The following is a 19,782-nucleotide window of genomic DNA, read 5'->3' as shown; positions in this document are numbered from 1 at the left end:
CAAAGGTGGCCTGGTCAGGAGGGGGAGGAGTGAAACGCGGCGCCTCTCAGACTCTCCACCGCATCGGGGAAACTGAGGCCCGGAGCAGCACCGGCTGGCCAGGGTCCCCCAGCACCAGGCCCCTGAGACCGCAGGGCCGGCCCGCCCGGGAAGGACTGGGTCCGCGGGCCGGCCCCCGCCTGGCCAGCCCTCCCCGCCCACCTCCCCCACCCTGGCCGCCAGCACGGGGCGAGTGCAGAACAAAAGACGCGGGGGCGGGGCCGGGCGGGCGGGGGCGGGGCGGAGGCTATAAGGGGCGGCGGCCGGCGCGGCCCAGCAGGCCCAGCAGCCCCGGGGCGGATGGCTTGGGCCGCCCGGCTCCGCGGCGCGGCCCCGCGCGCCCTCCTGCTCCCGCTGCTGCTGCTGCTGCTCCCGCCGCCGCCGCTGCTGGCCCGGGCCCCGCGGTCGCCGGTGAGTGCCCGCCGCCGGCTGGCCACCCCCCAACGAGGGGCGCCGGGCACGCGGGCTGGGCCCGGTGGCCGAGCTGGACCCACGGGGATGCCCGGGGTGGCCCGGCGCGGCCCGTTACCCGAAAAGTTGTCTGGGTCCCTGGGGGCGTGATAGATAGTGAGTTTCCCGTCCCTGGAGGTGTGCAAGTGGAGCCTGCGCCGGGATCGCTCAGGCTGGTGAGCGGGACTCCGCACCCCCCTCCCAGCTCTGGGACCTGCTCCTCGGCGGCCCGGCCGAGATACTGGGGTGTGTGTTGGGGGAGGTACAGCGGGAGTGGCTACAGGGCCCCCTATTCACTGCAGGGACAAAGCCCAGCAGGTCTCAGACTGGCGTCAGCCTCCAGATGTGTGGCCTCCGTGAGCACACCTCCAGGCTGGAGGGTTAAGGAAGCGCTGGGGAGGGCAGCCTTTGCCGGGAAATGGGGTCTGAGCCTGGAGGAGGCGCCACCGCCTGGCACCTGAGAGTGGTGATATTGGGGAGCGTGGAGCCAGGAGGCAGCATGAGTGTGAGAGCTAGTGTGTGTTATATGAGTTGGGTGAGAAAGAAGGGGCCGAGAGCAGGGAGTCGAGACCCTCAGAGAGCAGGGCGTAGGGTCAGACAGGGAAGGGAGAGGAAGGTATGATCTGGAGAGGAAGGAGGGCCCGGCATGTGTGACAGCCTGTGTGTGCCTGGGAAAACTGCACCCTCCCCTCCGGCTGGCGCTTGGGGGGACCAGTCCCAGGGGCGGCCAGGTGGGCCTGGTGTCACAGCCTGGGCAACTGCAGGCCCAGAGCCCGCTGGGTACCCAGCCCACTCAGATGCCCAGCTGAGCATCCAGCCAGCCCAGGCAGGGATGGGAGCATTAGGGAGGTGGCAGGTAGAGTCCAGTGAGGAGGGAGGTCTGGCCAGTCTGGGCCCCTCTGTCCAGCCACGCCAGCTCTGCCCTCCCCTGCCCTGGCTATAGGAGCAGGAGAGGACAGAAGGGGTGGTGGGCACCCCAGTCCAGGGACCCTGCCTCTTTCCCAGCCCCTCCTGGTCCCCTAGACCTTGGGGCAGAGTCAGAAATCACCCTGGGTAGCTGTTGAATCCATGGGGTTCGGGTATAGGAGAGACCTGGGTTTGAACCACGTGACCCTAGGTGAGCCCTCTGGAGCCTCAGCACCCCCGACCCCAGTCTTGTCTGGGTGGGTGGGAGGCAAGAGTGCCCGCTGCTGGGCTGAAGAGTATATGAGGTGAGGCCAGGAGAGGGCTCAGCCAGGCACACTGGAGACGTCACCTGCAGCTGCTACTTTGCCACTCGTGCGGTCTCAGTTGGGTCTGGGTCTGAGCTGGGCCGTTGTCTGTCACGCTGCAGATATGCAGGGAGCATTTGGGGTCGCCTCCGATGTGTTTATCCCCGGACTGCTGTTGGCAGGGCCAGAAAAGCTCTGTAAATATTTATCCATCCCAGTTCACAGCCTTCAGGGTTGATGAAAGCCCCGCCGCCCAGTGGGGTGGACGCTGCCTTCCCTTCTGGAGCCAGCGGGGGAGGTGGGGGGAGATGGACCTGCCTCCCCACTAGCGGTGTGACTTGGGCAGGTTGCTTGATCTCTCTGAGCCTCAGAGGGGCGTAGAATGGCGTGGTGATGCTCCCTGCCTTCCTCACAGTCTAACCAAATGCCCTCCCCTCAGGGTCACCTCCTGCCCACAGTAGAGAGAGTAGCTATGAGTAACTGTCCCGCTGGACCAACAGCAAACAGACCCAGCACTTTCCAGTCTGGGGTCTTCCCTCACTTCCCCTCTGCTAGGTACCTCCCATTTTCCTAATTGGAGGTTGACCCAGGGGCTGACCCCAAGCCTCTAGCTCAGCCAGGAGGCTGAGTTCCCCAAGAAATTCCTCGAGTATGTTTGAGGCTGTGGTTTGGTGCCCGCCAGAGAAGGGTGGGGTGAAGGAGCTGGGCACCCTCCCCAGGGCAGGCTGAGGGAGGCAGCTGGCCGAGGAGGAGGCAGACCTTCTCCAAAGAGGCGCATTTCTCAGGAATGTGGATTTTGGAGACAGGCCAGAGCTGGGGGGATGGGGGGCTATGGGTGGGGAGGCATGAACCCCAGGTCTAGGCCCAGCTCTTGGCTGACTTGCTGTGTGACCCTGAGCCAAGACCTTGACCTCTCTGGGCTCTGTTTCTTCCCCTGGGAAATGGGGTGATACCTGCTCCCCAATCCCCCAGGGCTGTAGATGAGGCCAGGCGTGGTCTATGCCCACCCCCCACCTCACTGCCTCCCAGCTGCCCTGGGGGGACTGGCACACCCATCTGAGGAATCAGGTTGCTGCGTGCCAGGCCTTGCAGCTAGGGAGGGCCCCTGGCCCCAGGCCGGAAAGGACTGGGGAAGAGAGTGCGGGATGTCGGCAGGGCAGGGAGCATGTGTCCTATCCCAGCAATGGGAAACTGAGGCCAAGAGCCCTTAAATGGTGGGCTCCAAGAAAAAGACCCCACTGCCCAGGGGCCTTGATCCTAGTGCCTCCTGCTCATTCGCTCTCCAGTACCAATGAACGTGATGTGGGCGGGGAGCAAGAGGCCCCTGGCTCGTGGGTGGACCCAGCACGAGTCACTTTTCCTCTCTAGGCCTGAGAGCTCCCTTCTAGCTGCAACTCCTTTGTTACTATTTAAAGTCTGGAAACTTCAGGGGAGCTGTAGGGAATTGGGTGGAGCAGATTCCCAGGTGTGGGAGGGGAGGGCCCACGGGGCAAGAAGCCAGACCAGGAAGAGGCTCTTCTCTGCGCCAGATGCTGCAGCGGGCATTGCAGATGGAGGTCATTTAGCCCTTTGCCGTGGCACCATTCCCATTTGACAGATAGGAGAGTCGAGGCTAAGAGAGGACAGTGACTTGCCCAGGGTCACTCCATCCAGGGTCTCCACAGCACAGAACTGGGCCTTTTGAATCTCAGCCCGTGGCTCTTTCTGCTGCACTGACAGTCCCATGATCCAGGGGTCCTCATGGGGGATCCATGAGGAGTTGGTGCCTCGTGGGAGCAGGAAAGGAAGGCACACCCACCCTCCCTCTGTGGCTGGCTGCTCAGGCCTCGCTGGTGGGGCAGAGGAGAGGAGCAATTTCTGCTCGCGGGCATAAACAGAGCTTTCAGGCTGGGCTCTGGGCTGTTTGGGGCTCCCAGGAACGACGCAGCCCTGGCCTTTCTGGGGAGGGTCCTCAGATCCTGGCCAGGGTTGGGGGGAAGGAATCTATTTATCCTGGAGGTCTATGGGCTAGACCTTCCTGGGGAGGGGAAGGTGCAGTCCGTCATGGCTCGTCACATAAGTCTGGGGTCCACATCCTTGATGTGAGACCTGGCATGCGTATCCTCCCCAACTTATGCCGGGGATGGGGGTGGGGGAGGTTCAGTGAACCTGCCTCCAGAGTGCCTGGGCAGTGGCAGGTACTTAATCATTTCCCCTTCCTTCTCTTCTGTCACCAAGGTGAGGCCAGCATGTGTCCCTCCTCCAGGGGTAGGGTGACCCCAGCCTGAAAAGCAGAGCAGAGTAGCAAGTAGCGGGTGGGCTGTGAGTGCAGACAGCCCGCCACCTGCCAGCTGTGTCCCCCACAAGTTGTTTAACTTCTCTGGGCTCCGGGTCCTCACCTGAGAAATGGGGATGATGGCTGCAGAGATGGTGGGAGGTCCCATCAGGGGCTGAGAGCGTGTCCGTGGAGCAGTTGGCAGCGTCCTAGCCTAGATACGGGTGAGCTGCGACAGCCATCAGTGCTTAGCACTGGCACACTCGGTATGGCTGGGCTCTGTCAGGTGATCAGCCATTCAAGAAGCAACTCTGAAATGGGGAAAACTGGCCCAGGGCCTCACACCCCAGAAGCTCCAGGTGTCTAGAGGACCCCTACATCATGGGGAGTCCTTGGGGGTTGAGTGGCTCCAGGCTGTTGAGTTCTTGGTGGCTCTGGAATCGGGAGCTGGGGGGGTTAGGATGCTCACCAGAGCTCTGGGGCACCCAGGGCCTGGGAGAGCCGCCAGAGGCTGAGGCCGAGGGTGGGGCCTGGGTGGCCCAGCTCCCGCCCCAAATATGGCTGTGGGGAGGCCACAGCGGCCCTGACCAGACAGGCCCAGACTAGACAGGCGCTGAGTCTCTCAGCAGACGGCACTGCTCTGCCTCTCCCCCAGCTTTACTGTGTCCCAAGCCGGGCCTTTGCCCCCTGCCTGGGATGCTAGAGTCCTCTCCTGGCCCGGCCATGCCCTTGCTGGGTGACCCCGCTGGGTCTCTCTACCTCTCTGAGCTTCTGTTTTTTCCATGCATGAGAACTGCGACCTCCATCCTGGGACTCTCGGAGGGTGGGAGCTCCAGGTCAGAATCACTGTTTGTGGTCCATGGGCTCTGGCACGGTGGGGCTGGGTGTCTGGTAACTGTCTGCCCCACATACCCCCGGGGAGGGGGCAAACAGAGCACATCTAGCCCCACCGTGTACCCAGCCCTGGCAAAGCGTGAGCAAGACTGCCCCCAGCAATCAGACCTCAGTTCCCGGTGCCCTTCGCACTTTGTGTGCACTGCCTGGTTCATCCTCAGATGCACCCTCTGGAGAAGTATCGTCCCCATTTGTCAGGTGAGCAGATTGAGGCAGGACTGCAGCCCCTCCACGCTGGGGAGTGGCTGCAGTGGCTGTCCTGGGCAGGAGCCAGCTCACGTAACTGGAGAGGGCAGAGTGGGGGCCGGGGGCACCCAGGAAGAAAGGTAGGTGGAAAGGTATCTGCTGGGGGGGTGGAGAGCACAAGGGCCTGGCCTTTCCTTGGAAGCTTTGTGGGGTCCCTTCCTGGGTGTGTGTGAAGAGTACAGTCAGGGCTGCACCCCGACCCAGTCCTCACCAGCCCAAATGGCGGGAGTAGGTGCCTGGCAGCCCAGGCCCTCCACAAGGGGGCAGGAGGCGGTAGGAGGCCTTGGAATCAGCATCTGGATGCCAGTCAGCCTGTGCCAAAGGGCCCTGCTGCGTGACGGCCTCAGCTTGGCCATCGACACGGCCGGCTGGGGTCAAGTGAGGGTGCGCTGACCGTCCACACCTCTGACCATAGGCCACCAGGACCCAAGGCTTGAGCAGGTCCCTGCATCCTCTCTCCTGCATAGGATGCCCACCGCCGCCACCCAGTGAGAAGGGGTCCACAGCCCTGGCGTGAAGCTCCTCCCAGCAGCCCGGCATCTGCCCCGACTGCCCAGGAGGCCCCTCAGCCTGCCGCCGGCCCCAGACCTCCCCGCTGCGGCGTGCCTGACCCGCTGGATGGGCCGAGTGCCCACAACCGACAAAAGCGGTTCGTGCTGTCGGGCGGGCGCTGGGAAAAGACGGACCTCACCTACAGGTAGGGCCAGGGGCTGCAAGCAGGCTCTCGCCCTCCACCTACCGCCCTCACCCTGCTTCTTGAGACACACTTGTGCCAGATCCCCATGGTAACAGGCTGGTGTATCCACTGGCCTCTGAGCCCCCTGGGTCAACACCCCAAACCCACACTTAGATGCCCACACAGATGGTACCCCCTGTACCCATGCCCTCCCTCAGCAGAGGAGTCTCAGCACATGCCTGGTCACACCGTAGACATGTGGGGACACAGCCTTCAGTCGGCCAGGCAGCCTCTGTGGGGATGCACTAAGGGCCAGGTCCTGGGATTCTGTGGTGAATGAGGCAGACACGGCCCCTCCTCTCAGCGAGCTAGGTGTTATCCACACCGGGTTCATATCTATCGCTGCAACTTGGGATCCGAGCAGGTAGGGAGCAGCAGTGGCAGGACAGGTAATAGCTCAGGTGACCTGAGGCCCCTCAGGGTGATGCAGCGGGGCTCATCCTGGGAGAGAAGGTGTGAATACTGGTGTGGTGCCCCGAGGCATTGGAGCCGAGACTGCTGGGGGCTCCGGAAATGTCCTGGGTGGGGAGCTGGGAACCAGGAGGGGGCAGGTTTAGGGCCCAAGGTCTCCCCACAGTGAGCGGTATAGTCAGGTCTAGAAGGTGGGCCTCGGGGCTCCTGGTCCTGTGTTCTTTCCACCCAATGCAGATACTCATGGGCACCTGAGGACACAAACCCACACAAAGATGTGCCCATGTGGCAGAGGGACTGGTGTGCCACACCTGAGGCCCAGGGCACACCTGGCCTGTGTCGTGCATGCCTGCTCCCCCACTGAGCAGCATCCAGGGGCAACTCCTGGCCCAACAGCCATCAGGGGCTGATGCTGCCCCATGAGCCAGGTCCAGGGCCCTGCTCCTCCCCCAGGATCCTCCGGTTCCCATGGCAGCTGGTGCGGGAACAGGTGCGGCAGACGGTGGCAGAGGCCCTACAGGTATGGAGTGATGTGACGCCACTCACCTTTACCGAGGTGCACGAGGGCCACGCTGACATCATGATCGACTTCACCAGGTGAGCCAGTGGCCGGGGACCCCTCTAGGAATGAGCCCCACCCATCAGCAGCCACTGACTCTGCCCCCACTCCCCTGCAGGTACTGGCATGGGGACAACCTGCCATTTGATGGACCTGGGGGCATCCTGGCCCACGCCTTCTTCCCCAAGACCCACCGAGAAGGGGATGTCCACTTCGACTATGATGAGACCTGGACAATCGGGGACAACCAGGGTATGGGCTGGGGACCCACTTTCCAGATGGGGCTACTGAACATCATAGAGAATGGGGACTTGCCGAGGTCCCTGAGCTGGGCCCGCAGCTCAGTGTCTTGCTGCAGGAGCTCGGGGATTGCTGGGCTATCTCCCTTTTCCAGGCACAGACCTCCTGCAGGTGGCAGCCCATGAATTTGGCCATGTGCTCGGGCTGCAGCACACGACAGCTGCTAAGGCCCTCATGTCCCCTTTCTACACCTTCCGATACCCGCTGAGCCTCAGCCCGGATGACCGCAGGGGCATCCAGCACCTCTACGGCCGGCCTCGACTAGCCCCCACCTCTAGGCCCCCAGACCTGGGCCCCGGGGCCGGGGTGGACACCAACGAGATTGCACCACTGGAGGTGAGGCCCAGGAGGGTGGGGAGGCAGGAGGTGAGGCCCTGCTTCCAGCCCCGACCCCCACTGCTGGCCTCTGCGGCTCCAGTGCAGGCTCTTTTTGACCCTTCTCTCCTACCCCAGCCAGATGCCCCACCAGATGCCTGCCAGGTCTCCTTTGATGCGGTCGCCACCATCCGCGGCGAACTCTTCTTCTTCAAGGCAGGCTTTGTATGGCGGCTGCGCGGGGGCCAGCTGCAGCCCGGCTACCCTGCGCTGGCCTCGCGCCACTGGCAGGGGCTGCCCACCTCCGTGGATGCAGCCTTCGAGGATGCCCAGGGCCACATCTGGTTCTTCCAAGGTGAGTGGGGGCTGGAGGTCACACTTCAGGAATATCATGGTCAAGGGTAGGGACAGACGGCAGACATGATGAACAGATGGAGTGTGCCTCGAACTCTTGGGGCCAAGGAAGAGTATGGCTCACTCCTCTGGGCACAGCTGGGAGGCTTCCTAGAGGAAGCGGCTCTCGAGGTTGGAGTAGAATTGAAGGTATCACACCCCATGGAGCATGTGTGATCATTACCCCTGGTCTAGAGATGAGGCTCCGGGGCTCAGAGGTGGTGAAGTGACCTGCATGAGGGCACAGCTTGGAAAAGGCAGAGAGGGATGTGATCTGGGTCTGGCAGAGACGAGAGCCTGGAGCATTGCGGGCAGCAGGGACTTCACAAAGGCCCAGCTAGGGCCTGCTGTGGCAGGGCTGGGCCCAGGGATGGGCAGCAGGTGCCTGTCCAGGGCAGCCAAGTGCAGGGAAGGAGCAGGAGCCCAGGCGGCCTCTCTGCTGCTTAGAGTAAACTTCCCCACGTGTACCTCCCAGTGCCTGCATTGCCCAATGTCCTACTTGGGGGTGGGGGGTGCCAAGCAGGCATTGCTGGCCTTCATGTTTTATGGACAAGGAAACTGAGGCTGGGAAAGTCCGTGGCCATGGTGGTGGCTGGGCGGGTCCACAGTGGCTGGATGTGGCAGTTGGGCAGCTTGTTGCAGCCTCCACTCTCTAACAGGAGCTCAATACTGGGTATACGATGGTGAGAAGCCAGTCCTGGGCCCCGCGCCCCTCTCTGAGCTGGGCCTACTGGGGTCCCTGGTCCACGCCGCCCTGGTCTGGGGCCCCGAGAAGAACAAGATCTACTTCTTCCGAGGCGGAGACTACTGGCGCTTCCACCCCAGCACCCGCCGTGTGGACAGCCCTGTGCCCCGCCGGGCCACCGACTGGCGAGGGGTGCCCTCTGAGATCGACGCTGCCTTCCAGGATGCTGATGGTGCGCTGGGGGTGGGGTGGCTGGGGGAAGCGGGGTGGTGGCTGCATCTCCCACCGGTGGTGGCTGGGCATTAGCTCTCATTGCGGGTCCTCTGCCTGGCGAACTCCTTCTCCACCCCCTCCTCGTGCCAGGGCAGTGCTAGACCCCTGTGCTGCAGATGAGGAGACTGAGGGCCAGAGAGGTACAAGGACTTGCCGAGGTCCCTTGGTCGTGCCTGTTGAAGTAATAACTGCTGCTTGCTGAGGGCCAATGAGGCTCTGGGCACAGTGCTGAGCTGTGTACATGTCTCATGCGATTTCCCGATGTAGCATCTGTTATGAACCCAGTTTCCAGAAGAGCAAACAGAGATTCAGGTGGTGAGGTACCTAACCGGGTCCACCAAGGTGGACAGAACCAGGACCTCCACCCAGGCAGTCCCTGCTTCTAGCCAAGAGCCACCTGCCTCCTGTGATCTTGAAGCACTAGATCTGGGACTCACAGTCCAGCGCTCTCTCCCGTGTCCCCCCTTTGCTTCTGTGCTCCCCCACATCGGGACCTGCCGGGAGAGCTGTCCTGTAGTGGTCTCGGGCTCCTGGGCTCCAGGTCGCCAGTGTCCCCCATCTGACTCAAGGCACAGGAGAGGTGGTGAGAGGGGCGGGATTTGCTTTCCTGAGGGGCAGGAGTTGGGCCTCCGAGGCTCTGGCCTCTGTCAGTCTGGGTGGTAGCTCAGATCAGACCCTGGGGCAGGCAGAAGGGCTTGCCCAAAGGGAGGTTTTGGAAGGGACACCCTGGGGTCTACAGGTTTCAAGGAACTCAGCAGTGGCCAAGGTCTGCCCACTGGGACTTGCCCCTGTGTCCACCCGCCCCGCCTGACCCTCCTGTCTCCTCAGGCTATGCCTACTTCCTGCGCGGCCGCCTCTACTGGAAGTTTGACCCTGTGAAGGTGAAGGCCCTGGAGGGCTTCCCCCGCCTCGTGGGCCCCGACTTCTTTGGGTGTACCGAGCCTGCCAATACTTTCCGCTAACCATGGCTTGGATGTCCTCAGGGCCCCTAACCCCTGCCAGGACACTGACATCGGCTGGAGACCGTGGCCATCTTTGTGGCTGTGGGCACTGGGTGCGGCACGGAGCCGTGCCTACTCGGGGGTGGGGGGGGAGGCGGGCACTGCCATCAGGACTGCAGGAAGGGCCGCGCAGGTCGTGGCCACTGCCAGTGACTGCCTCAGACTGGGCAGGGAGGCTCCGGCATTAAGGGTGAGGGTGGCCTCAGGCCAGCTCCACCCAACCTGTGCTGGTCACAGTCAAACCCAGCTGCCTTGGGTCTCTGTCCCCATCCTTCAGAGTAGCACCTCAGCAGGGCTGGGGGAGTTGGAGCCCTCACTGTCCTGGCTGTGGGGTAACACAGGTTGCTGGCATGTGGGTCCCAGGGCACTGTGCCTTCTGTCTTTTCCTGAGAAGTCAGCTCTGGTAGGTGCTTGGAACTGGCTGCCTTCCAGTTGGTGGTTCTGGAGACCTGTTCCCCAGGATCCAGGGCACAAGGGCCAGGCAGCTGGGGAGGGGGGTGCTTCCTGCCAGAGACCCTGGGACCTGGAGGCCCCAACATACCTCAATCCTATCACGGGTCAGATCCTCTCCAGCCCTCACCCCACACCAAGCCCTCCAAAGCCATGTAAATGTGTACAGTGTGTATAAAGGCTTTTCTTTTTTTTTTTACTGAGGACTGTCATTAAACATGGTCATTTTCTACCTGCCTGCCTGGGGTGTCTCTGTGACTGCAAGGCCAGGATGGGGGGAGAGCTGGGCCAGGGAGGTGGGAGGACTGGCTGGGAACCTGCTCTGCCCTGGGAGCCAGGGTTGCAGCCCACCCCACCCCCAAGCCCCTGGTCCTCGGGGCCGGGTGCCCTGCTTAGGGCTCCTCCTCATCTTGCTGGATGCCTGGAGTGGCTTTATAATCTGTTCCCTGCCTCCACAATGGCCCCTCATACCCTCGTCCACCAAGTGGTGGTCACTCTTTCTGATCATGCCACGTTCCAGCCCCTATCCTGCCGCTGTCAAGACACAGAACAAAACTCATGGTTACCACCGCCAACCATTCCTAACTCTCCAGGGTCTCCTCGCCTGCCACCCAGCCCCACGCGAATGTTCTTCGGAGTGGCACCTACCACGGCTGCCATTTATCAGATGGAACCATAGGAAATTGTCAGCAGTGGGCCGTTTTTGACCTACTGCAATTGTTCAACCGGATACACGGATGCTTTGATGCTTTCCAGTGTGTCAGGCCCCGCTCCAGCTGTAAGCGCCCCAGGGCAGGGCTGTCTGGCTTCAGTGCACCTGGCTTGTGGTAAGTATAAAGCGCAGAGTTAAGGAGGGAATGGAGACGGTCCCCCCGCCCCCACCAACCCCAGCACTCAGAGGATGCACCAGCCAAACCAAACACCACCTGGGCCTTGAAATCCTGCCAACCCCATCCCCAAAGCCACAGGAACAGTGTGGGCCCGGAGCTGGGTTAGCGGTCCCTGAGCCCTCCTATCCTCTCAGCTGCACTGAGTTCTTGGGCCGAGGAAACTGAGGCATATGTGCTTCTGGCCTCCTCCAGGCCTTCAGGCCTCGCCTCGTTCCTCCTCACTGGGCTGAGTTACAGTCCCAGCTGTGAGACTGGGAAGACCACCGCCCGAGTCAGGGCCGCGGTTGCTATTTCTGTCCGTGAGAAATTTTCCCTGGTACCTCCACTTCGGAGGCGGCCTGGGAGGAAGAGAAACGTGTCGAGACTCCTTTAAGGGGCACGCGGGGGCGCGCTCGGCCTTTTGTTTGGGCGGCAGCGGCGCGCGCGTCAGCGTCAACGCCCGCGCCTGCGCACTGAGTGCGGCCTGGTCGTCGTCTGCTGCGGCGGTGGAGGAGCCCGGCGGCGGCGCAAGCACCTGGCCCGGCTCGGCCAGCCCTTCGCCTCCGGCTTCGGCTTCCCTGGGCTCGGCGCGCCCCGGCCCCGCCTCAGCCCTCCTGACCCTCGCAGCCCGATCGTGGCCGCCCGACTCTGCCGCCGCAATGATGATGATGGCGCTGAGCAAGACCTTCGGGCAGAAGCCTGTCAAGTTCCAGCTGGAAGACGACGGCGAGTTCTACATGATCGGCTCTGAGGTAGCCCGCGGCGCGTCCTCTCTCTTCGGGCCCCGGGCCGGCCTGGTCCCCGCGGGAGCCTCGGGGCGGGTCTGCGCGCCGGGAACGCGCGTCTCCATTCATCGCGGCGGACGGGCGGGCGCGCGCGTGCGCGGCCGGCCAGTGGGGCGTGGTCTGTCTGTGTCTGGGGGCGCGGTTTGACCGGGGCGTGGTTGAGCAGTCCCCAGCCCCGCGCTCGGTTCACCCACCGGTGTTGCGGAGTCGCGGACTCCCCCGGCTGCCAGGGCTGCGGCGTCCCGGGGCCACGGGGCCACGCTGAGTTTCACTGCTCCAGCCGGACACATAGAAACGGGGTGTTATCTCTTGCGACACGTGGGGGGAGATGTTGTACCCCTCACGCGCACCTGTCCCACACTGCTGGAGCTGGGATCCTGAAATCGTATGTTCGAAACACGGGGCTTAGTGAGGGCTCACTCCCTTCGTGTTCGTGAACTTTGAGGTGGGCGGGGAGTTGTTCTGACCTTTGATTACCAGTGAGGAAACAGGTTGGGAGGAGGATACTTGCTTTTGAATGGCTAAGGCCGCAGCCCCCGAGTTAGATCTATCAGCAATTCGGAAGCGCTTGATACTTCGGATATCTTGAACTAACTCTGAGTTAGTACAGGGGAAAGAGCCTTATGCTTTAATCCTTAACTAAAAGTGACTTTTCAGCACTTTGTTGAATCATGTGGTTGACTGACTTTAGGAAAACCCTACAACTGGTTCTTCACTGGTAGTTTATACCAAGTATATTAAGTTTTTCCAGATTGCCTCAAACTAGGCTTTTTGGCAGTCCCAGGTCTGTGTGTGTACATGCACATACACATATATTTTTCAATTATGGATATGCAATTTAGATGTGCAAACACCAAGCAGTAGTGTCTTCCTCATGTAATGAGCTAAGTGCAGATCTTGGAGAGTTAAAGCAGTTACAAATGCCAGCGGTTGCTTCTCCTTGTAGCAGTTTTCAGTATTAGACATTTCATTCCTTTTTTTTTCTTTTTTTCCCCCACAATGTTTTTTTTTTTCCATCACAATTGAACATAGTGTGAATGAATTAAGCCTCATGATAGTCACACTGAGGCTTCCAGGACTCCCTGTGATTCCTGACTTGTCTGAGTTATATTGAGTTATGAGACCAGTGTTTTCAGTAGCATCAGAACCTTAGTGTTTCCTTTTTTCACCAGTTTTTGTAAAACACAAGGGGCAGGATGCAACACATTTTTCATGTCATCACAAAAATACTCTTCAAAGCTAGCTGTGCTGAGGAGAGGAGCCAGTGCCTGCCATCTGCCATAGCTCAGAATGGTCCTCATTGGCTGGTGGGCACAAAGGCAGTGGAGGAGTTTCAGTTTGTGATGATGGACAGATTGTTTAAAGAAACCTTTACCTGGGACTTCCCTGGTGGCGCTGTGGTTAAGAATCCGCCTGCCAGTGCAGGGGACATGGGTTTGAGCCCTGGTCCAGGAATATCCCACATGCTGCGGAGCAACTAAGCCCATGAGCCACAACTACTGAGCCTGCGATCTAGAGCCTGCGAGCCACAATTACTGAGCTCGTGTGCTGCAAAATACTGAAGCCCGCGCGCCTAGAGCCTGTGCTCTGCAACAAGAGAAGCCACCGCAATGAGAAGTCCATGCACCACAACAAAGAGTAGGCCCTGCTCACTGCCACTAGAGAAAGCCTGCACGTAGCAGCGAAGACCCAGTGCAGCCAAAAATAAATTAGTAGTTAATTTAAGAAAAAAAAAGAAAGAAAGAAACCTTTACCTGATCTAACGGGCAGGAAGAGCAGTCAGTTGAGCATTGACCCTGAGTCGGTGGTACTTTTGAAAATCAAGCTTGCGTTTATTAGGTGGAGCCCACAGCCAGGTGGGCAGAACGTCAGGAGGCCTGGTTCCAGCTCTGCCTGTGTGTCACTTTTCTCATGTATGTAATGAGATGCTTAGACTAGATGGTCTCTAAGATCTTCCCCTTAGCACATTTTAGATTCTAGACAGCTAACTGCAGTCTTCTCTTTCAGCCCTGTTGAGTGAGAATGTTTGTCCTGAGATACAGTATATAGAGACCACATGGGAGAAGGGAGAGGCAGTTTGCTTTCTGGGGCCTGGCTTAACAATCATCAGGCCTTGGGAGGCCTGGGAAGGGTTCAGGGTCAGAGTGCTGTCTACTGATAAGCAGCAGCTCCTCTGACAGCATTGGGTGGATGACCCCCAGGCCCCTTGCCCTTGGCAAACAGGCACCATATTCAGAGAGGTGGGCCCGCCAGAGCAACACCCTCAGCGCCCCCACACACTTGGGTGTAGCAGCCTTGGGAGGGCATCCACAGGTGCAGTGAGCGTGTCACCCTTCTCCTGCCATCTGCAGGCAGCCGTTGTCACCATGCCAGAGTCACTGCTGAGAGGATCCTAGGAAATCCTCATAACCACAGCTTGGTTTTCCATTTGGGAAACCCGGGTCCAGAGGTGGCAAAGGCTGGTTCAGGGAAAACCCAGGAAGGCAGGCCTGGTCTCCTAAGTTCTGAAGGGACCTTGGGAAGGGCCTAGGAGTGTGGGAGGTCTGCAGGACCTGCAAAGTAGTAGTGGGGGCATTACAGTCAGTGTCTTTTCAAAAACCTAATGGAAACTATGTGTTTACCCTTGGACGGTAACCACACTCAAGCCAAATAACTCGCATGGGTCTGTGCCTGCAGTGGGGAGCACCAGTGACCCTGTGGCCACTTTCTCTTGCACTGTTTGGCAGCCCTGGTTGGGCATCATGTAAATCTTTGATTCATGGAAAATGGAGAAACTTTTTAAAAATAAATATACTATAATGGGGTAGGTAAGTGGGAAAGTAGTAGAAGTGGTCCTTCGTGGGTGAACCTCACAGCTGATGAACGTCTGACAGAGAAGCAGGGAGACCCAGAAAAGGGAAGTGATGCCTGGTCACAGGTGGAGCCAGCACCCAGTCCACCTGCTGTCCCTGGCCATGTGACTCAAGTGTTCGTTTTTGAAAAGTCAGTGAAACAATGGAGTTTCTTTATAAAAACTTTAGGACTAGATTTCATCAAGTAAGCCGTACTTCGAGTATTTGGTACAGGCAAACTGAAGCTATTGTTTGGGGCAGTAATGATTTATATAGCAATCTAAGGACTGCTGATAAGTGCATTTTAAACTCTTTGGAAAATTCCTTTGGTATTTCTGGTTTGAGTTTTGTTACTAAACAAAGCAACAAAGGCCATGGGGGAAATTATCCTGCATCTGTCTAAAATTAAAAGACCTTTTTGGTCTTTATTACATCGTAAAAATATCAAAGTCTTAAGATAAAAGAAAGTCAGAGAGGCCTTGCATTTCTGGAAAGTGCCAGAGATCCTTAGTCCAAAATCAGAATCACATCGAGCTGCTTAGTGAGCTCGGGGGGCCTGCCTCCCCAGTGTCTGGTCAGGCCTTTCTGAATTTGGTCCTGTCGTCAGGATGCAGATGTTATTACCCATGCCAGAGGAACAGATGTAGGCCAGATACGAACTGCTGTTGAACCCCTGATGTCAGCAGAATGTATTTTTACTGCTGCTGGAAGCCTGGCGCCTGGAGGCCTGGGGGCCAAGTCGAGGTGTGTTTGTCTGTCACTCATCCAGCAGAGCCTCTGAGCCAGGGCCCTCCCCTTCCTCGAGGAGCTGCGACCCTCATAATGAGCCTTCTCGCTTTACTCATAGGTGGGAAACTATCTCCGTATGTTCCGAGGTTCTCTGTACAAGAGATACCCCTCGCTCTGGAGGCGACTAGCCACTGTGGAAGAGAGGAAGAAAATAGTTGCATCGTCACATGGTAAAAAAACAAAACCTAACACTAAGGGTGCGTCTTCACGAGGGTTTGTAAACCTGTTTCAAAACCACTCGCTTATGTCATGAAGATAAAACGTTTTCACTCCGGAGCGTCTTCACGGCAACCCTGACCTTAGGGTGGCGGAGTGTCCTGGGGGCCCCCTGGAGCGGGTGGTCCTCCGTCAGGGTCGGTCAGGGTCAGGTGTTGGCAGCGGGCAGTAGGTGGAGGGGGCGGGGCCAGGGCGGAGAGGGTGTTGCGAAGACCACTGGTTTGAAAACGTTTTAGGAATGCTGTGATGCTCTACCATATGCCGCGGGCGTGTTGCCATCGTCACCCTCCATGCATCCGGGCGGCGGGGGGCCGCCCCAGCCCCCTCGCCCCTCGGGCTTTCACCGCTTCGCTTCCCAGCGCACATCCATCGTGTGGCACTTGGTTCTGGCAGTCGGTCCGCTGGTGCTCGTGTGCATGTCCCGCTTGGGGCTGTGGGGCGCTGCCACCCGACCCGGGAGGGCGGGCAGAGGGTGCTCCTCACCTCTGAGCTGGGGAGAGGCCCTGTGCCTCTGGGCTTGGTCGAAGCTGCCTTCCCTTTGGCAGGGTTGCCTGGCGGAGCTGGCCCGGGCCTCGTGTGCGTGTGCCTGCGTGCGTGCGCGTCGCCCGTTTGCGTGCGTGTGCCCGTTTGCGTGCGTGTGCCCGTTTGCGTGCGTGTGCCTGCGTCCCTGCGTGTGTGCATGTGCGCTTTACAGTCTGTCCCGTGCCGGTATGTCTGTAGGCCCTGCGTTGGTCTCGTCTACCATGTTCTTTTAATGCAGGAGCCGGAGCTGCTTTTCTATGCGCTGCTGTAACTTTTCACTCCCTCCCGCGCTTTCCAAAGCCTCCCTGGTCCTCCCTCCGCCCCAGTGGAGCGCCAGTCACTAACCAGTGCGTCCCCAGTTGCGCTTGCCCCTTGGAAGCCTTGGCGACTCTTTGGCCTCGCGCTCGGGAGACTCTTTCCTGTAACCATCTGTCTCTCCACCAGGCTTCCTAGGTGAGCTGTGGTCGAACTGTGGCCTAGAACTGTGGCCTAGAACTCCCCGCTCCCGGGCAGCTCGCATCCACTGGCGCTGGGCCAGGAATTCCTGTTTGGTGTACAGCAGCTCTTTCCAACTCTCTGGGCTCTTGTTTTAAAAGAAAAATGTTTCTCATCCCTCATTTCATCTCCACCTTGCTTCGTGTCGTGGACTGCAGCGGTGTCAGACCTCTTCCCACTGGCGGTGTCACTCTGGAGCCTTCCTTTCCCCGAGAGGCCCCGTGGGCTGAGCTGCCCATGGGCGTCCCCTGTGCCTGGAGCCAGTGCTCCTCCCGGGACACGTTAGTCCCCGTCCATCCAGGGAGTGCTGACCCGGGAGGGCCTCTAGAGAAAGCCAGGGTCCAAACCGCCCCTTTGGAAGAGGCCAGCATTGGGCAGTAGTGAGGTTGACACCCGCTTTCCCACCTCCTGCATGTGAGGACCTCAGTGCGCTGCATCTCCTGGCTGCTGCTGCTCACTGCCCTCCCGCAGGGTGACCGCAGCCGCATCTCTGGTTGCAGATCATGGATACACGACCCTGGCCACCAGCGTAACTCTGTTAAAAGCCTCCGAGGTGGAAGAGATTCTGGATGGCAACGATGAGAAGTACAAGGCCGTATCCATCAGCACGGAACCCCCCACCTACCTCAGGTACTGCACCCCGGGCTCGGCTCGCTCTCGGGACACCCACGGGTATTTTTCTCATGCCCTGGAGCCAAAATACTTTTCAGCAATTTACCCACTGTGTTTACAGATCGTCTTAGCCAGGCTTCGAAGTTTTTTCTGACTTTGGAATTTCTAAGAAACATAAGTCAAGTCTTGGCTTCTGGAGAGTCATTAAGAAATGCTTTGAAAGTGGGATTCACTAATCTGTCAGAACAATTAGCGGCCCAGATCAACTCACAAAAAACACAAACAATAGATTTGAACGTATCAACGTAGATCCTTTGAAAGAGCATTTACACTAACCGTTAAACGGGAGAAATTGGGAAGTTGCTGCCTTGTAGAGCTTGTTCATTTAGATTTATAAGGAAAACTTGGATACCCCAAGTATTTCCTCTATTTTATGTAGACAAATAGGTAAAGCGTGATCCACACTGAAGCACAGGAGTAAACAAACACAGGGAATGATGTTTGTTCTTGGGTGTGATTTTAAAAATGCAGAATAAAAAAATAACTAGCAACATAAAGAACCGGGGAGGGCGTCATGGAGTGGGCACACTCACGCCCACCGTGGCGGCTCTGCCTCAGGCATTGCGGCCCCAAAGTTTTTTGTTGGTCTCTGATCTATTAATTCCACGCCTGGGAATTTGTCCCAGGGAAATAATTTATACCGTAAACAAAAACCATTATAAGTACAGAGATGCTATTGGTGGCATGTGAATTATAAAGGGAACTAGGGAGCCCCTTGAGTGTCCTGCCTCAGGGAAAGGCTGTGTGAGCGAAGATGCAGACACCCAAATAGTCTGGGGTTACACGATGTGTTGTGGGTAAGTAGACCCTGCGGCAACCCGAAACCTGGCTCACATGAGCGAGACGTGCAGAATACCTGCGTGACGCTTTCAGCTTTCAAGAAAACATGCGTTTAGGTGCATGAGATGGCGGGAGCACTAAGGCGGGGGGCAGGCCATTGTTTCAAGTGATGCGGTTACGGAAAATCATGAAGGTGACATGGTACAGAGGTTGGGGATGGAAAGGTGAGTTACGTACAGTTGCTGCCCTCACGTTGCTCCCAGGTTACGAGGGACACGGCCCGAGGGTGATGAAGGGGCTCGCAGAGCAATGTGGGAGCCCACCCACTCCTGTCGGTCAGCTTTTGGTACTTTCCTAGTAGTAAAAGCAACTTGTAATTTGGAGAGAAGAGTGAGCTCTTTTGGGACATGGGTTCCTTGGATTACTTTGAGCATCATTTTCTAGAGAGTATGTACCAATGTGTCTTCTCACTTCTACTGGTCTGAAGGCCCAGAGGCCAGAGCCGTTGCCTAGTCTGTCTCAGCCTGGACTGCATGTCTAAAATAACAGTCTGAGTCTCTGGCTGCTTCAGACCTCCAGCGACTCACAGCCACCTGCTGAGTGCATCCGTTTCCTGCAGAGCACGCCAGCCCCTGTAATCAGGACCCTCTCTGTGTCTCCAGCCCTGCTGCCCTCTGTGTTCTTCCTGAAATGCTCTCCTCTCCTCCACCCATGAACCGTGACTCAGCATTTAAGCCTTTGCTCCAGGGCTGCTCTGCTGGGCAGCCTTCTTGTACAGTCCCCTCCTGGCAGAAGGGACTTTGCTTCCGCGTGGCTGTAGCACGTTGGGTCATGGCTGAGGCACTGGGCTGGGGCCCTTCTGCACCTCCCCTAACCCAGGAGCAGGTGCTGGTGGGAGCCTAGGGAATAGACACCCGCGGAGTCTGGGGTGCACAGAGGTCCCCACTGGGACCTGGGGCCCAGCAGGGGCGCAGTGGGCATCCATTGACCACGACCTGATGCCTGGTGGGCAGTTTCGGCTCGTAGACTGAGCGGAGGTATTTCCATGTCTCCCAGGGAACAGAAGGCTAAGAGGAACAGCCAGTGGGTGCCCACCCTGCCCAACAGCTCCCACCACCTGGACGCCGTGCCCTGCTCCACCACCATCAACAGGAACCGCATGGGCCGGGACAAGAAGAGGACGTTCCCGCTGTGGTGAGTGGGCCTCGCTCTCTGACTCCACCGAGGTCCTCCAGCATGTTTTAGTTTCCTCCTCCCCAGAAAAACGCTCTGCTTTGACCTCCTGTCCCAGAAACTCTGCACTGCTCCTCCTTGGGGCTGGTCTCCCTCAGCGTCCAGCATGACTGGCCTCTGCATGGTCCAGCCTGGCTCTGCCTGCGCTCACCCCCGGCTCCTCAGGTAACGTTCCTGGGTGCAGTCCCTGGACCTTTTCTCTGCCATCCACATGACTCGATGCTTAGTTGCCCGTGGTGCCAGAACAGAACGCCACAAACTGGGTGGCTTGAAGCAACACAAGTTTATTCTCACACAGTTCCAGAGGCCGGGAGTTTCACTGGGCCGGAATCAAGGTGTTGCCAGGCCCTGCTCCCTCCAGGGTCCCTTCCAG

General features: G+C 58.9%; 2 protein-coding genes across 10 annotated transcripts in view; both read left to right on the top strand.

Annotated features, from left to right (window-relative positions):
- The first annotated feature begins 296 nt into the window (after positions 1-296).
- On the top strand, positions 297-10,451 carry MMP11 (matrix metallopeptidase 11). 7 transcript variants are annotated; one of them, XR_012325271.1, is made up of 9 exons: positions 315-5,046; positions 5,562-5,791; positions 6,695-6,838; positions 6,919-7,052; positions 7,195-7,436; positions 7,554-7,770; positions 8,468-8,725; positions 9,034-9,349; positions 9,595-9,729. XR_012325271.1 is itself a non-coding variant. In XM_033837336.2 (8 exons), the coding sequence occupies exons 1-8, from the start codon at positions 340-342 to the stop codon at positions 9,726-9,728; spliced, it is 1,470 nt and encodes a 489-aa protein (XP_033693227.1). In that variant the 5' UTR covers positions 297-339; the 3' UTR covers positions 9,729-10,451. The 7 variants fall into 7 exon arrangements, 6 of the variants coding, with proteins under 6 accessions (XP_033693227.1, XP_073646468.1, XP_073646466.1 ...); XM_033837336.2 differs by lacking the exon at positions 9,034-9,349 and having other exon boundaries at positions 297-450; positions 9,595-10,451; XM_073790367.1 differs by lacking the exon at positions 9,034-9,349 and having other exon boundaries at positions 7,558-7,770; positions 9,595-10,451.
- A 760-nt stretch (positions 10,452-11,211) lies between these two features.
- SMARCB1 (SWI/SNF related BAF chromatin remodeling complex subunit B1) overlaps positions 11,212-19,782 on the top strand; it is a 27,416-nt gene continuing 18,845 nt past the window's right edge. The window contains exons 1-4 of one of the 3 annotated variants that reach the window (XM_073790370.1): positions 11,212-11,838; positions 15,550-15,688; positions 17,225-17,354; positions 19,233-19,370. In XM_073790370.1, the coding sequence (XP_073646471.1) occupies positions 11,746-11,838; positions 15,550-15,688; positions 17,225-17,354; positions 19,233-19,370 (500 nt within the window). In that variant the 5' untranslated portion in view covers positions 11,212-11,745. The remainder of the gene's footprint in view (positions 11,839-15,549; positions 15,689-17,224; positions 17,355-19,232; positions 19,371-19,782) is intronic. The other 2 variants (XM_033837338.2, XM_033837339.2) reach the window with 2 other exon arrangements.

This window comes from Tursiops truncatus, chromosome 13 (genome assembly GCF_011762595.2).
Source record: "Tursiops truncatus isolate mTurTru1 chromosome 13, mTurTru1.mat.Y, whole genome shotgun sequence".
Lineage (NCBI taxonomy): Eukaryota > Metazoa > Chordata > Mammalia > Artiodactyla > Delphinidae > Tursiops > Tursiops truncatus.
The sequence above is the reverse complement of the archived record's forward strand: the minus strand, read 5'-3'. Positions and strand labels throughout refer to the sequence as shown.

Bases quoted from the DNA above. Each gene is read 5' to 3' on its own strand.
- MMP11 (XM_073790365.1), top strand. From the start codon at position 4,651: ATGCTAGAGTCCTCTCCTGGCCCGGCCATGCCCTTGCTGGGTGACCCC. The intron at 5,792-6,694 runs GTAGGGCCAGGG...CTCCTCCCCCAG, and splicing joins AAGACGGACCTCACCTACAG to GATCCTCCGGTTCCCATGGC. The intron at 7,437-7,553 runs GTGAGGCCCAGG...CTCCTACCCCAG, and splicing joins ACGAGATTGCACCACTGGAG to CCAGATGCCCCACCAGATGC.